General features: G+C 40.9%; 1 protein-coding gene across 1 annotated transcript; it reads right to left on the minus strand.

The window, feature by feature from the left end:
- Nucleotides 1-3,818: 3,818 nt before the first annotated feature.
- LOC148332444 (von Willebrand factor A domain-containing protein 7-like) lies at nt 3,819-13,955 on the minus strand. The gene is made up of 19 exons (XM_088302927.1): nt 13,819-13,955; nt 13,343-13,571; nt 11,699-11,909; nt 10,694-10,779; nt 10,511-10,604; nt 10,239-10,367; nt 9,878-10,064; nt 9,622-9,791; nt 8,969-9,081; nt 8,705-8,821; nt 8,266-8,442; nt 8,064-8,193; nt 7,808-7,960; nt 7,617-7,709; nt 6,679-6,788; nt 6,354-6,518; nt 5,843-6,166; nt 5,364-5,666; nt 3,819-4,430 (listed from the first exon to the last, which is right to left on the minus strand). Exons 2-19 carry the CDS (start codon nt 13,532-13,534, stop codon nt 4,005-4,007), a joined length of 3,180 nt encoding a protein of 1,059 aa, XP_088159053.1. The 5' UTR covers nt 13,535-13,571; nt 13,819-13,955; the 3' UTR covers nt 3,819-4,004.
- Nucleotides 13,956-15,227: the final 1,272 nt, after the last annotated feature.

Genomic DNA, 15,227 nt, shown 5'->3' on the forward strand with positions numbered 1-15,227 from the left:
TTTTTTCTGGCTTTAGTTGAAAATGTCCCTGGGTAAACAACTCCGTGCGCTCAGATCCTGATTTATTTGACCATCACTTCCACTTGAGAGCGTTCTTCATTATATTGTTGAACGTTGCCGTTTCCTTTGTTTTTCCTTGGTTGCTAATAGAAGAAATCGATGCCTTATTCTAGCGTCACGGGGCCACTAATTTCCTTTTGTATTGACACAAACATTCACACGTTTATAACAAAAGTGCAGGAGCACAGAATGTTCTCAGTTGCACTGCACAGTTATGTTCTTAGGGGCCTACGGTCTCATCATTTCATTTCGGATGACAAGATCAGTATTCATACCTCAGGTCTCAACTCCTCAAATTACAGATGTCACTGCAACCTTCCTCTCCTTGCTTGTTGCCAAACAGCCACGTTTTCTATGACAACACAGCCTATACCTTCCAATACCAAACCCTCGGAATGTTTACAATTTTAAAATGTTTGCCTATGCGTCGTAAAAGCCATTAAGTACACTGGCAACCTTGACATGACAGTGGAACCGTACTCAAACTTGTGGTCAGTATGTATGCTTGAATGGCTCATGTGGCGTACAGTGCTGTACAAAACTATCGCTCTCGCTACTCTGTCTTGACCATACTTAACTATTGTCGCTCGGTAGACCACCGTAAAGGCTGAAATGTTCGCAAAAGTTTGAAAAAGAAAAAAAAAATTACAAGGCGTTATGTTGGTTTTTCTCCATCGCTTGGACACCAGGCTACTTCCTGGTTCAAGCCATAGAGGTGACTTCTGTGCCTTTATTCAGAGTCTCACCAACATCAACCAATGCACCGTCACTCTATAAAATCCTTGGATATCATTTTTGTATTATTTATTAAAATTTTTTTTTTTTTTTTAATGCTGCTAACCGTACCAGTTTGCTAAGTGAAAATGACTGTGAGATCATTTGAACAACAATCGTTAGTGGTGGCTTTTGTACAGTACTGTAAATGAGATCTGACCTGATCAAATCACTTTGTCGTATTGCAAAGGGGGAAAAATCGGAAGGGGAGGGTCCCTCAAAACTTTCTCTAAAGACGGGGGGGCTTGTGCATCGAGCTTTGCCTAATAACTTCATCTGTGTCGTCTGACAAATGATTGAGCCTTGAGAATCATTCTTAATTGCGACGTAACCCAAGTGGCCAATATATTGTCTCTACCTGATGAAAACTATGTACAGTATCCATTAGTAGAAAAAACCCAAAACACTTTCTGAATAAAAATAAACTGAAAAAAATGCGGAGATGCCTACTTTTCAATGAAATGAGACCATGTGAAAAATCAAATAGTATTATTTCATGGGAATTATTCAATTAAGACCAAGTGCTTCTATATGCTGCATGGAACGCTCCGAACTTCGTATTATGCAGTTATCAGACGGATTGCCTCGCTGCATTTGATGATGCAATTCTTTGGAAAAAAGTGAATGCCTCAATACTATCATTTTATATTGCAGACGTTTTGAGTGAGATGTAAGCATGCGACAGAACTTTGGCCTACAAATGACTTCAACTCAGTGCCTCTGCATGCCACAACCGCATTGTCACTTCGGACATGTAATCCAACGTATCGAGTATCAGCACTTGAAATGTATCACATTTCTGTTGACTTTTTTTCTACCAGTTTCTGAGAATGACGACGAGAATCTAGTAGGAAATCATACAAAAAAAAAAAAAAAACCGAAGCACAATACCCGCGAACTGGACTATTTTGTGTGAATGCCTCTGCGTCACCGTAAACGGCATACATGCCAGGGGGGTAGAATTGTGCCACAAAAGTCAGTTTATCTGTTATTTGTGCACTTATTGTTGTGTGAAATCCTACTAGACTCCCGGGCTACAGCATCACATGCCGTTGGAAGCTGAGCTCGGCGCCGTTACACATGCTGTCATACCCCAAATGATTTTGACCCTAGAAACATTTGAAATGAATTTGCACGTGTTGAAGATCTTCTGGCAGGAAATGACACAAGAAAGTCACAAATGACCAAGTGTCTCATTGTTTTATTTCTTTAGAAAATAATTCACGTCTCTTGATTTTGGCGATTTTTTTTTTTTTTTTTTTGCACCGTTCTGGAGGATCAAGCTACACAGAGCATTCTAATCAACTATACTTTGAGAACATTCCATATGCCTGTATTAAATATCGATGAATAATTTTCTGAATGCAATATCCTCGAGATTTTTTCCACTTTTTTGTGTCTATGAAAGGATCACAACATACAAAACTGTTTTAGTTCACTTTATCCAGGGTAGAAATTATTTGGGGTTTAACTGCAAGTGTCAAGGCGTAATTGTTGCTCAATTCCATTTTTATTTATTTTTTTTTTTTATCCTTCCCCGTCCATGAAGCTATTTCTTTTGAAATCGACAGCTCCTGCGCGTTTTGCACATTCCAGTTTCTGAGAATGGAGCATGGCGTTCTCCTGCGGTCTTGTTAGTGGCAACATGAGAGCCTTCTTGTGGTCTGACTTGGCATCAAATCTCTTTAATATTCTGTACAGTTTCTGACTTGCTTTTGTTAAACAATAATAATAAAAAAAAAAAGATATTAATTTTGTTTATCATTAACTGTAGCTTTTGTCTTATAATCATGTTATGTAACTTTTGTAAAGAATACACAGACAACTCTGGTATTCACCGCCTCGTTTGTCAGGGATACATTTGATCAATCAATTAAATAAAAAAAACTATGTCACATGGTCTGCTCTGTTTAAAAGAGTGATGTAAATACCGATGTCATTGATTAGTTCGAGGAGTTTCCTTGCATCAAATGTGTTCGGAATGACTTCACTGTTGTAACTGAAAGTCTTTAATTAAATAGATCGAAGGGTGTCCTCGTCACGTGATACGGTCGGCAGCGTCATGAAAATGTTTCTAAGAAGGAATCATTGTTTGATTAAGTTTGCATTAAGTAATGCTCTTGGTGTTAGTGGTGCACTTCATACGGTAGTCGCTGCTTTTTCTTTTGGATTTTATTTTTTGTATAGATTGTAAAAAGGGTTTCTGTTTAGTGAGGCGTGTTTGACCTTTCAATTGTGTTCTGTAGTGAACCTGCTCGATGATGATTTCACACGCATGCTTTTTTTTGGGGCTGCTTTTGCAGGATAGATATTTTGAAGGACCAAGGTTTTCTTTCTCTTGTTTTTTTTTTTTTTTTTTTTTTGCATCCGTGCGAAACCTGACAATTGGGACCTGTCCCCACAAACTAGAAGCTGTAAATGAATCAACTACTTTGTGTATTCCTGTTCACTTATGCCCCCAAAAAAGTATTGATCTAGTTGTTGCTGAGTTCTTCCACTTTGATAATTTTCTCTATTATATTTCACTGGGTTCTTTATTGTAGTTATTGTTTTACTATTCAGAGCAAGACAAATAAAAGAATAATTAAAAAAAACAACAACAGCCATTTCCTGCACCGTTTTTGTGTCTTTTTATTTCCATTTTGTTGCTTCAAATGACATTTTTCAGATGACATCAGATTTACCACATTCTGTACATTGTTGCTTTTGAGGGAAAAAAAAAGAATCCCATTTTAATTTATAAATACTTTTGAAACCAGTGGTTCAGGAATTTGCAGTCGGGACAGGCAGGGAGGCAAAGTGAAGAGTTAAAAAAAAAAAAAAAAAAAAAAAAGAAAAAAGGCCAATGTTCAATCTTATAAATTCCATTACGGGTGGTCTTAGATACGTATCCCATTTAGGACCACATATTTTCATATGTGGTCGGCCAAGACCCAGGTGCATTGAAAAAAATTAAAAAAATGGAATGGAGCCGTTCAGAAAAAAAAAAAACCTACGGGCAATAAAAATCTGATTTGGGTCGCATTGGCTTTGCGTTGTGTGCCTAAAATGGCGGAAGAGACTCGGCCGTCGTAAAGTCGTAAAGTATCATTGACTCAGGTATTTTTTATTTTTGCCTTTTTCTGTGCAAATAACCGAACAACACTGCAATCTTGTCAGCTACATTAATTTCATCTCCAAAGTACGAGTGACATAGCAGTTATCCAGAGACAATGTGATGTGCGTAATCTGTGTCCTCCGTTGTCTGTGGAGGTTTCTATCGTCGCAGGCGCAACTGTGGTGGATTCTCTGGGCTGCCCTATGCAAATGGCCTCATTTCCCGCCTTGTCCACAGCAGACAGCTCCACGATATTTTCACAGCAGGAGGCCTGGTAGGAGGCCACGGTGATGTTCTCGCCCCTCGACCCGACAGCTGTGCTCGTGTTGAGGATGCCGTTCCCTTCACGGATGGTGACGTTTTCTACGCCCACCCCATTGATGGTGTCAGTCACGTTGACCACATACACCCACTGAGAGGAGTTGCAAGGCGACGAAGAGGACGGACAGTCGCCGGACGTACTGACCTCCTGGCACATTGGAGGGAGAACATCGGTCGCCTGGAGACAGAAAGAGAATGAACATGCTCAAGTGGGTCTGCCATATCAGTCCGGTAATATTTGATGTCTTTCAGTGCAGGTGGTGTAAGCAGGGGTGCTGAAAAGGGGGGAGTAAGATGGATTCTAGGGGCCCGTGATCGACAGGGGTTGTCACTCTGTAATAAACGTGCAATTACCTAATTATATTTAATTTACAGTCCATTGGTGGCAACAGTAAGTGAATTTGTTTGGGAAACTTTCTCAACAACTCCCCCCTCTTTATTTACATAAAATAGTTCAGTCCAGCCGGCACCGACTTACAGCTTTTCACGTTATCAGACCGTGAGTGGAGATGGAGACAGCAAGATGCCCTTGAAATTAATTGAATTATATTTTTAATACTTATACGACCAAGTAACTGTCATTTAGTGTTCACAAATTTGGGAATATCAATAAAATGCATAGTTTTATGTAAAACGGTATCTAGTAAAATTTCTTTTCATGAGGCCCACAATCCCTGGCAGTGCCCCTGAATGTTCAGGTTAAAACCTACGTGTGAGTTCCATCCTAGTGTCATCACTGAAAAAAATGAGTGAGGATACACAATGAACTACGCAACGGGGACGGAGGGCGGGTGACTGACCTGCAAAAAGGGTCAATTGACATCAGATGCCCAGTTTTGTTCAGTGTGTGAGTGTGTGTGTGTGTGTGTGTGTGTGTGTGTGTGTGGGTGTTGATGAAGGCCACTCAGATGAGAGGCGAAACATCTAAGGCAAACAAAGCAGTCCAGTTCCGATCGATTCAATGCCCTGAGAAAGCCTGCTTCAGTTAACAATTGATCAAACGGGGAAGAGTGGAATTTGATTTCCAATTTAGGTCTTTTGAAAGTCTTGAGTTGATTTCATGTGATTGTTCATTTGTGCGTATAAGTGCTTCTGTGGTGGATCGTCTCACCTGGCCTCTGCAAATGGCCACGTTTCCCGCGTTATCCACCGCAGACAACTCCACTCTGTCTGCGCAGCACGAGGCCTGGTAGGAGACCTGGGTGATGATTTCGCCCCCTCCCCCGACAAAAGTACTCGTACTAAGGGTGCCCGTTCCTTCACGGATGGTGACCCTGTCAATTCCCGTCCCGTCGACTCCGTCGGTCACGTTGACGACAAACACCCACTGGGAGGAATCGCAGCGTAACAAATTGGATGGGCAGTTGGCAAATGTACGGACCATCTGGCACACCGGCCTGGCAAGATCAGTCGCCTGGAGAAACATAAGATGTAAAAATTTAAAAAAAATAAATAAATACAATTCTATTCTATTTTGTTACAAATGACATTGAGCTTTTTGAAAAAATCTTTTTTTTCAAACAGACAATCCCGTAATATTTGTACACTGTTGCCCAAATTCGGAAATAAGTTTTATCGTTCTTCTCTTACCTGAGGAGCGACTGACAACCTAAGGACAACAAAGTTCATATCAGTTGCATCTTCATTTTCCGCCACAATCGTAAGCGTCACATCACTTCCCGATGGCGTATTTTCAGGAGCGGTCAGGCTCACTGTGCCGTTAGCTTTCCCTCCGCTGTCTGCTTCTACGGTGACAGACATCGGCGATGACGAACTAAAGTTGCGGTCGTTGATGGCGCTAATTGGGAACGTCCCATTTGCTGTCTCGTCCGGGACTCCTTCGTTCATTATGGTGACAAAGAAAGGGATGGAGATGGTCGATCCTGGTTCGATGTTGGTGGTGTTGGCTTCAGCCTAGAAAAGTGGAACGGCCATTTTTAGATTTTATTCATTAATAACCACTTTAGCTTGATGACGACGAACTCTGATGTGATATCTGTGAACGCGTTTTGTTTGGTTGGCTTTTACGCTATCGTCCAAACCCTGGTGTGCATCAAACGAAAAGAACAGTCAAAGACTGCTTGAAGAAGTTTCGGCTCACCGTCACAAAGATGTTAGAAGTCCTCATTCGAGTGGAGGCCTGCCTCTGGAACACGCCTGGCGTTGACTGCGTTTGTGAGTCGCTGTCTCCTCCTCTCAATTGAACCACAAAATCCCCTTCGAGAATCTCATTGAATCTCACCAGGAAGTCATTTGCTCCGAATGACTGAAGGAAAGGACAAGGAACATGATCTCCCATTAAAAAAAAATATAAAAAAATTGCGATTCTACCTGCAAATGTCTTCTAACGGGTTTGATTTAAATCCTCGTTTTGTAATCTAATGGTTCCTCAATGTTTGCTCGTCAGAAAAATGTATTCAACATGCCTGCAATGTTCCGTTGACCTCGGTTGGGCCTGAGCTGTCATACAGCGCGACCTCCGTGACGTTTACATTGTCACTTCCTGTTGCCGTGACAACGATGCTGGCGTTACTCCCTGAAAGTTTGCACAAGAGAGACAGATTGTCATTTTTTTTTTTACAATGATGGTACATTATCAAAATGAATACAAGACATGACTCATGGCTTGGCGCTGCACCCCTCATACCCCATGTGCTACCCTCCCCCTCCAAAAAAAACATTTCGATGTATGAAATAGTTGTTTTATTATATATATGTTTTTTTTTATGCGTGGGAAGCGGAGCCGTCAGTGCCGATTTATTTATTTATTATTTATTAATTAATTTTTTTAAATCAAATTTTTTTTTACTTTGAACAGTTCATTTTTAATTGCTTTTTATGTACAAAGTCCTTGAGGGTCTCGAAAGGCGCTTTTAAATTAAATGTATCAATTATTTTTATTTTTTTCATAATTATTTTGCTCACGGAGTACAAGTACAAAACCGTTCGACATTTTATTCATGGCATAAATTAAAATCTTATTTTGAATAAGATATGCACGTGTATTTGCCACAGTTTGAATTGAATTGAATTATTCTGGCATTTTTATCTTCTATTACAAAGAACACATTCTCTCGGAATGCTTTTATTTTGAGCGGGCGGTTCTGTCTTGTGCAAAAGAGCAACTACTAACCCCGCCCAGGCGTGCAGCAGGCCCAATAGGTATGGCTCCTGTTAACATGACAATGGGCGGAGCTAAGGCACGACAGCATGGCGGATCTGTGCTCCACATCAGCCACGGCTATAAATTAGATTTTTGATTTGATTGATCTATTTTGCTCATTGCACAAGTGCTACTTGGGACATTGTGGAAGTGGACATGAGTAAAAAGTGCGTGATGCTGAGATTGAAGAGGATGTTTGACCTGTAATAGGACGTCCATCCTTCAATAAGAAGTCTCCAGCGAGGCCGTCAGTTTCTTCCACAAGGTTGTAGATGAAACTCACTGGACTTTGACCTGATGTCAACGGCGGTAAAACAAATATTTACAGTGCTCTCGCACATTTTTACAAGAGACCATTAATGTGACACATTAAATTCCGTTATTTTACCGACCTGTGACCTTTACTGAGTAGGGATCAACAGAGTCGACGCTGATTTCCCACATTCCAGTTTCACTGTCATTGTTGAGCCTCAATCGTTGTAGGTTACCTGTCATACTCAAAGACGCCAGAGAGCCATTCAACTCGTTGGAGTTCTGAGATACACCTGCGAAGTTACGAAGGGGGGCGTTCAATATGCACAAACTGTTGGCGTATTCACGGCTGATGCTTTGTCAAAAGGGAACGATCGACGAGACGCGTCATCATACCTGAGGGGCTCATCAGATTAAAGGTGAGAGCTGAATCTCCTGTGATGGAGATAATTACGTTTCTAAGCGAGCTATCGACGGCAAATGAGAAAGTTTCAGGCTCGCTGCTCATTTCTTGAAAAACCGTCACCTGGAAAACACGAGGCATATATTGATCCATATTCTGTACTCGTCACTATTTATTGTTTGTCCTCTTTTCTACCATTGCGCTCGCCGTGGACTCCTCGATAACGCTCGTAGCCAAAGGGAGATCCATCTTTCTGACCTCAAAGGTCTCACCCCCAGATGCCATGGCAAGGTCACGGTACAGCTGAGCATCTGCTTGGCTCACTACTCTTTTGCGCCGACTCGACAGGACGTCAGTCAGCAGGAATGTGACCTGAAAATACCAGCAGAAGTCCGTCATAAATTTTAATTTTCAAAAGGGATTAGGAAGAAGTAAAGAATTTATCTATTGCTATCCCCAGATGATAATTTATATAATACATCCCAACATGAAACGAAAAGGAAATAAAATCCATAAACTTGAACAAATTCAATAAAAACAATTATTTCATGATTGTACAAGCGTTGTCATGCTCTCATTTGCATATTGTCAAAGTGCTGGCAAGCTGTGATTTAAAAAAAAAAAAAAGACTCACCACAGACTTGGTGCTCTCAATAAGAGCAATGATGGTGCTCTTCAATTGCACGTCTTTTGCCGGCGCATCGGTGAAGACAAATATCGCCGATGAGGCTGGAGCCGCGGTCAGGGCAAGCTGTTCGACAAAAACAGTACATTATAATGAAACAAAGCTTTGAATGGAAAGTCATTTTCATTTCGATGCAGTCTGATTATGTATCACAACATTTAATGAACTCTTAGTTTCCAAATAGAAAAATCCCATTAGTAAGACAACAGACACCTGAAGTCCAGACAAGCTCATCTCTGGGTTGTCACCTCCTCCGCTTGCAGTCAGACTGTTCATCCTTTCTTTGAATGTGTCCGCATCTGTCGTCGTTAGCACAGGTCCAACATCTGCAGATAAAAATATTGTATATTCCAGATGAATATCATTTTTTTTTTTCATTGTGGGCTTTGTTTCGTGGTTGATAAATAGGAAAGATTTTAGGGAAGTCTTCTCTCTCGTTTGCCAATTTGGGGCCAAATAATGTTGCGGAGCATGATATTCTTGAAAAATACGCGAAAATGTTTTAAAATGGCTGCCGGGGTGGGAATATCTGCTGTGAAAACAGCTGGCAGTGAATGACTGAATGTGCAGATGCACAAATAAAGAAATGAAGAAGAAGAAATTTAGTCCATTAGAAAAAGTTAGTGTGATTGTCACTGTGGAATTGTAATTTCACTATATTAGAATTAGAAATCCCTTTATTGTCATTGTACTCAAGTGTGCAACGAGATTAGCCATGGGGGCTTGCAAAAAAAAAGTTTTGGTGACCATTTGGAGTGTATAGTGTCCCGTCATTGACTTACAGCAGGTTATATCCTACGTTATATTTTTGGAAGCTGGAGCGGCAACGTGCCAAATTCCGTGGGCGCACCAGCCACACAACCTACCCGGATCGTTGAAAGGAACCAAAATGTACGCTGGCGGCTCCAGCAAGGTTCCCATCCTGCGGTCGATGAGCTCGAAAGCAACCCTCCTGGCTTCGGTTATGTCTTCGAGCATACTGCCCGTGGTGTCGATGACGTAACACAGCACCGAGGATTGGGAGAGGCCCATCAGTCTACAAGGGAGACATCATGACTGACTCTTTATTCCGATCAATCGATTGTCATGATTTGTCCCTGGAACCTTTCTAAGGTTTCTTACCGTAGGAAGTTTGTGTCTCCTCCAGCTAATCGGATGTCCTCCAGAAGCTCCATGGTCGCATCCACGGCCAAATTGGCTGCTTGAAAGTGAAGTGAGCCGTGACTTGAATTAACATGGTCCTTGTTGATGCCTCCCACTGGGTCACGTGTGCTTGTCAGGTCAAAAATTCCTCCGTGGCTGCATTTATCTTGGAGCAAAAGCATCAAATAAGATTTTATGCAAGCTAACCTTTTTTTAGGATAAAAAAACGTTGCACAATGAACTAGTTTACGATGAGTGCCCTGAAACTGGATTTATAACATGTTAGCAGGGTTGGGAAGGTAACTTTAATTTAGAGGCACAGGCTATTCCTCGCAGTTACCTTTCGGCTTCTCTGGGGAGGAGACGCTAAAGTAGCCTGAGGTGAGAATTCCCTCCCTTAGCACAAAAGCAAAAATGTTGTCATCACAGTCGTCTCCATCACAGTCTCTACAGGTGGGGATATTTGGGGCTGCAAACAAATTAAGCAAATGGCAGAAAAACCACGTCTTAATATGCAATAACAACGGGGGTGTTTTTTTTTTTTTAATCTTTACTTTGTACTTCTGTTTTATGAATGCATGCCAGCGCATGAGAGCAAAATCAATATCCTACCTGCCAGATTCTCAAGAGGTTGGTCAGGTGTGATCAAAACGTTGTAAGGAGCCGTGTTGCCCATCTCCACCCAGTTGCTGTGGCTGTAGAAGTCCTAGAAGTCCACTTATTGATTGTATTTCATCTCCAAACAGACACGACTTCAATATTCACCAATATCAACAAGAATATTTTGGAATTCACCTGCAGAGTGTTAAATATAAATCCAAGGGTCCGACGCCCTGTGACGAAGTTGTTCGCGTTCACACTTGCCTTCACAGCAAACACACCTTATCCGAACAATACAAACAAAAGAGAACAACTTGTAAATTATCGGTGGAACTTTCTCTTTCTGTTTCGTGTGCTTGTGATAAAACCAGTTTATTCCTCACGAATATTCACACAAGCCCAAAGTAGAATGATTTTTGATCGACTGTAGCAAACAAGTGCAGAAACACCAAATCACCCCATTTTTTTAAACTGATCTCTTTGGGCTAAAGAAAATAAGAATCTCAAATGATATGCCAGTCGTGCATGGTTGTTCTAGTTGATTGACAGCTACCGTCTGATAACACACTAACCCTGAGCCAAAATTCCACAGGAACAGGAATAATAGTATCAGCCACACACATAACACATATAATTACTCCAAAATCAGCAGCGTGACGTTACAACACAGGTTAATTTATACGCCTGATTTCCCAAGTGAATCAATTACTGTATATCCAGAATAAATCTAATTTATATATTTGTCTGTATTATTGTTGTATTGCACTGGAGAGGGGAGCCCTCTAATCTCGTTGCACACTTGAGTACAATGACAATAAAGGAATTTCTAATTTCTAATTTCTAATTTCTAAACGAGACATGCATGTAGAAAGGTAATAAAATAGTGCCATCTGCTGGACAAGATGGTGCATTGCCGTACATGCCCTAAACACAAATGTCGGTTCATTATACTGTTGTCATTTCCTTTTCATTCCTCTCCAGCTAAATTAAAATGAGTTTCTCTTTGACAGTAACAGAGAGCAATCTAAGGTGTGTGCGTGTGCCACTCCCCATTTCTATATTTGGTTTGTGGCAGTGCTTTAAGTGCTAATTTTCAGAACGTCTGGCGAGCGCTTGGCAAGCATTTACGACCGAGAACGAACCCTGACGAGAACGCAAAAAAAATAAAAAATAAAAATAAAAAAGAAAGATAGAAATTACCTTGTGTGATGATGTCACGTCCTCCCTGGGAAGCCTCGTTATGAAAATGGCGCTCTGGACTGAGTAAAAAGTCGAAATTCACACGTCCATTGCTAAAGAAAATATTCCAAATGGATTCGGTGAACAAGCGACTGGACGGGATCAAGTTCGTCGTGTCTGGGAAGAGGGCGGCGCACGCCTGGTGGACTTGTTCAATTGTTAGCCTGTCAATCTGGGGGGAAAAAAACACACAACAGAAGAAATGGGAACGTTACTTTCAAGTTTTGATTACTGATTGAAATTTGAGCTTTGTGTTTTTGTTCGGACTTTCATATTTTGCAATGACAATGATTTGACGGAACTCCTCACAATATGATTAAAAGCATCGATCATTTTGACAAGGTATGAATTCGATTATTTTTGGGCTCTCATGTCACAGTCCCGTATGATTTTTTTTCTCTCAGTATCTGTTGTATGATAAAAATCGTGATGCCATTTGTCCCAGCCGTCAATCCAAACTAGTGTTCAAATTGGGTTTGAAAGGTAAAAAAAAATGTTTACATTGACCAAAATAAATGATTTACTGAAAATGGTGGTCCATGAAAGAAAGTTTAGGTTGCTCGTATCATTTGAAACTAGATTTGCAACATGATAATAATCAACAAATATTTTCCTAATGTAGTTGTAATTACACGGTAATTACACCGGCTCAGCTCTCTAACGTGTGATCACTCCGTTTTAACTGCACACCAGTGAGCAGATTTAATCTGATGCAGGTGTTAGTTTTGGGAATGAAAAGGTACAGATTGACTGCACTGATTAACTGTTACTGACAAACATAATTTGTCTTGATTTCTTTTAGTATTCTTGAAGCCAGAAAGTTGCTATTTGAATGACTTTCATTTGGTGTCATGTCTGTGATTTACTTTTTTTTTTTCTCTCTGAGTGTGTGAACTCTTATGGCATGGCCAATTATTTTATTGTCACATGTTCCTATTGGCTCAGCTACGCTTCCGAGTCCTCCCCCCCCAACCCTGCATGTCATCCGTTGTCATTATATACGAAGAGAATCTTCCCCCTATGTCCCTCGTGTCTTGGATTTTTGACTGACGGATCATTTTGATTTTGGCTCGCTCGCATCCTTGTTTGTCTTTGTTAGGAAACATTTGAGTTTTGCCTGCATGCTGACTTGCTCTGCACCTGGATTTATTGAAGATTGAACAAATGCTTAATTTAGGATTAAAAAAAAAAGACTTAGATGTCCTAGATGGTTGCACATTAATTTTCCTCTCACTCGTTCTGTTGCTAACCTCACCTAACAGGCATGAGTAATTATCATTAAAAACCTGAGCCACCAACTAGCGTGTCTTTCTCAGTTTGCTCTCCTGCCACCATCAATCAAGATAAACAAATCTTGTTTTTTATTCCCATCGAATTATTAGTTGTTTTTTTTATTTTTTATCTTGCCTGTTAGTTAATAACTTACGAATACAATTTTGCTTTTAAAAGACGATCATACTCATTTGTAGTTTGTTCTATCTTGCATTCTAATTACAGCTGTTTTCTTGTTACTTTCATTTTTCTGAAAAAGTTAGCACATTTTAGAAACAATTATGAATTTAAAGCTGGATATTTGCATGCAGCAAATGTGACATGAAATCTTACACTCAGACTGAAATCTTGTTCCTCTGCAGCGGCGATGTCTCGGCAGACCTCGGCCGTCTTTTGGAGAATTGCCCTTGCCGTAATGTCGTGGTGAGTAAGCGAGACCTCGTCCAACAGAGAGAATGGTTTGAAGCTTTGAGTTAGGCCTGCGAAGGTGAGGACCACCAGCAGCGGGAAAGAATACTTCCTCATGATGATGATGATGACGAAGATGGAAGTTGAATCGAAACTGAAATTACAAACCAAATGTATTCCTTTACACAAGTTATTGAAACAATCTACAATCTGCCAGCTCACTGCATTTAACTCAGGATGCTAGAAAATGAAACAGGCGTAATCAAGTAATAGAAATATTTCAAATGCATTAGCTAAAAAATGAGACAAAAAAAAAAAGATATTTCGGCAAACAAAATAAAGATTAGACAAATACAAACTCACAATATTTTCAGACCCACAATGCAAATTGACGTACTCACTTCAATATCGAGCTTTTGAACCGGCCTCAGCTTCCCAATGAGAACATTCCAAACTTTCCAGGTCGATCGCACGGTCTGTGCTTCCTCATTATCGGCCGAGTCCTCCTGTGAGCGTTTGATTGTCTGCTCTCCTCACTTACTCTCATGGACTGTTCCAACGAAGGTTGACTGGCGACAAACAAAATGACACACCCTCGCATGTCCTCTCGTTGCACATTCCTGTAGGTGCCCATCACACAAAGCTGTAATTGCCTAATTAAGTTCATATTTTTAGAATAATCACACCCACAGAAAGAGGAACCTTAAAGGGTGTGGCCACGTTCACCACTTTGTGAACTACTACACGAGCAAACCATCCAAGTGTTTCCGAACTGATACGGAAGATTCTGAGAATGCAGAGAAGCCGAAAACCAACATTGACCGTCAACCCCGTTCGCCGCAGCTGCATGATCCTCAGTTGCGCTGAGCACATCACCACTGTAGGATCGATCAAGGACGACAAGATGCGAGTCAAGAGGGATGAAGCTCACTCAGCATGTGAGACGAGAGCGTGTCGCGGACAGCCGACCCGATCATCGGCGTTGATAGCGAGGAGCTAGAGAAGGTGGAGGCTGGAGAGCTTCAATTTAATTGGGGTCACATCGCAGATGACCCCACCTGGTCTGCAAAAATCTCTCACTGACTTTTCTATTGCACGGTGGGAGACATGACACGTTCGGCGGAACCAGTGACATCATAAATGCAACAAAATCATCACGGAAGGACAAAAACAATCATGTTAAAAAAAATCTGCACAAATTCGAAAGTCATTAAGCATTTGATTGCGTCCTTTTCGGCAGAATATCTGGATTTCTCCGGAATGTCGGGAATGTTTGTAAATAATGTGACACACGGAAGGAAGTTCACGGCAATCGCAAGGGCATCTGTTGTTGGAATTATGAATGTGCATATAGTGAGAAATTAATTCTCAAATCAAGGTGTTGTCTTGAAAATGTCTTTTAATATTTGTTGTTCATCGGGTAATTTCACTGAGTTGTTATTTTTTATTTATTTTTTTTTTCAGACTTCCTGGTCTACTTGGCTCTGTTACAGGGGCACGCTGTTGTCTTCTGTAAGTTTGCAATTCAAACAGCGCAGTGGGTGTGGTTTTCCTCACAGCGAGGAAGGACAAGACAATAATAATAAAAAAAAAAATAGCGCAAGATTGTTATGATACATCATGTTGGACTTTATTTCATGCTGCCGCGGCTTGCATTTGACACGCCGCTCACAAATAAATACCTTTGGGGAGGTATTTGATGTGTTACGTCATCTCCCAAGCATTCAGTTCGGAGCATCAACGGAGTCTGTAGATGAGCCGTGCACACGTCACTGGTGATTACTTTCGTCAGTTAATTTCACCATCAAAC

The sequence above is a fragment of the Idiotropiscis lumnitzeri genome, chromosome 8 (assembly GCF_059441095.1).
Source record: "Idiotropiscis lumnitzeri isolate Australia: NSW breed Sydney's pygmy pipehorse chromosome 8, RoL_Ilum_1.0, whole genome shotgun sequence".
NCBI classification, from domain to species: Eukaryota; Metazoa; Chordata; class Actinopteri; order Syngnathiformes; family Syngnathidae; genus Idiotropiscis; species Idiotropiscis lumnitzeri.

Coding starts and splice junctions, on each gene's coding strand:
- LOC148332444 (XM_088302927.1), bottom strand. CDS start 13,534: ATGAGGAAGTATTCTTTCCCGCTGCTGGTGGTCCTCACCTTCGCAGGC. Junction 10,780..11,698: donor ACGTGACATCATCACACAAG/GTAATTTCTATC, acceptor TGTTCGGATAAG/GTGTGTTTGCTGTGAAGGCA. Junction 10,605..10,693: donor TTATATTTAACACTCTGCAG/GTGAATTCCAAA, acceptor GTGGACTTCTAG/GACTTCTACAGCCACAGCAA.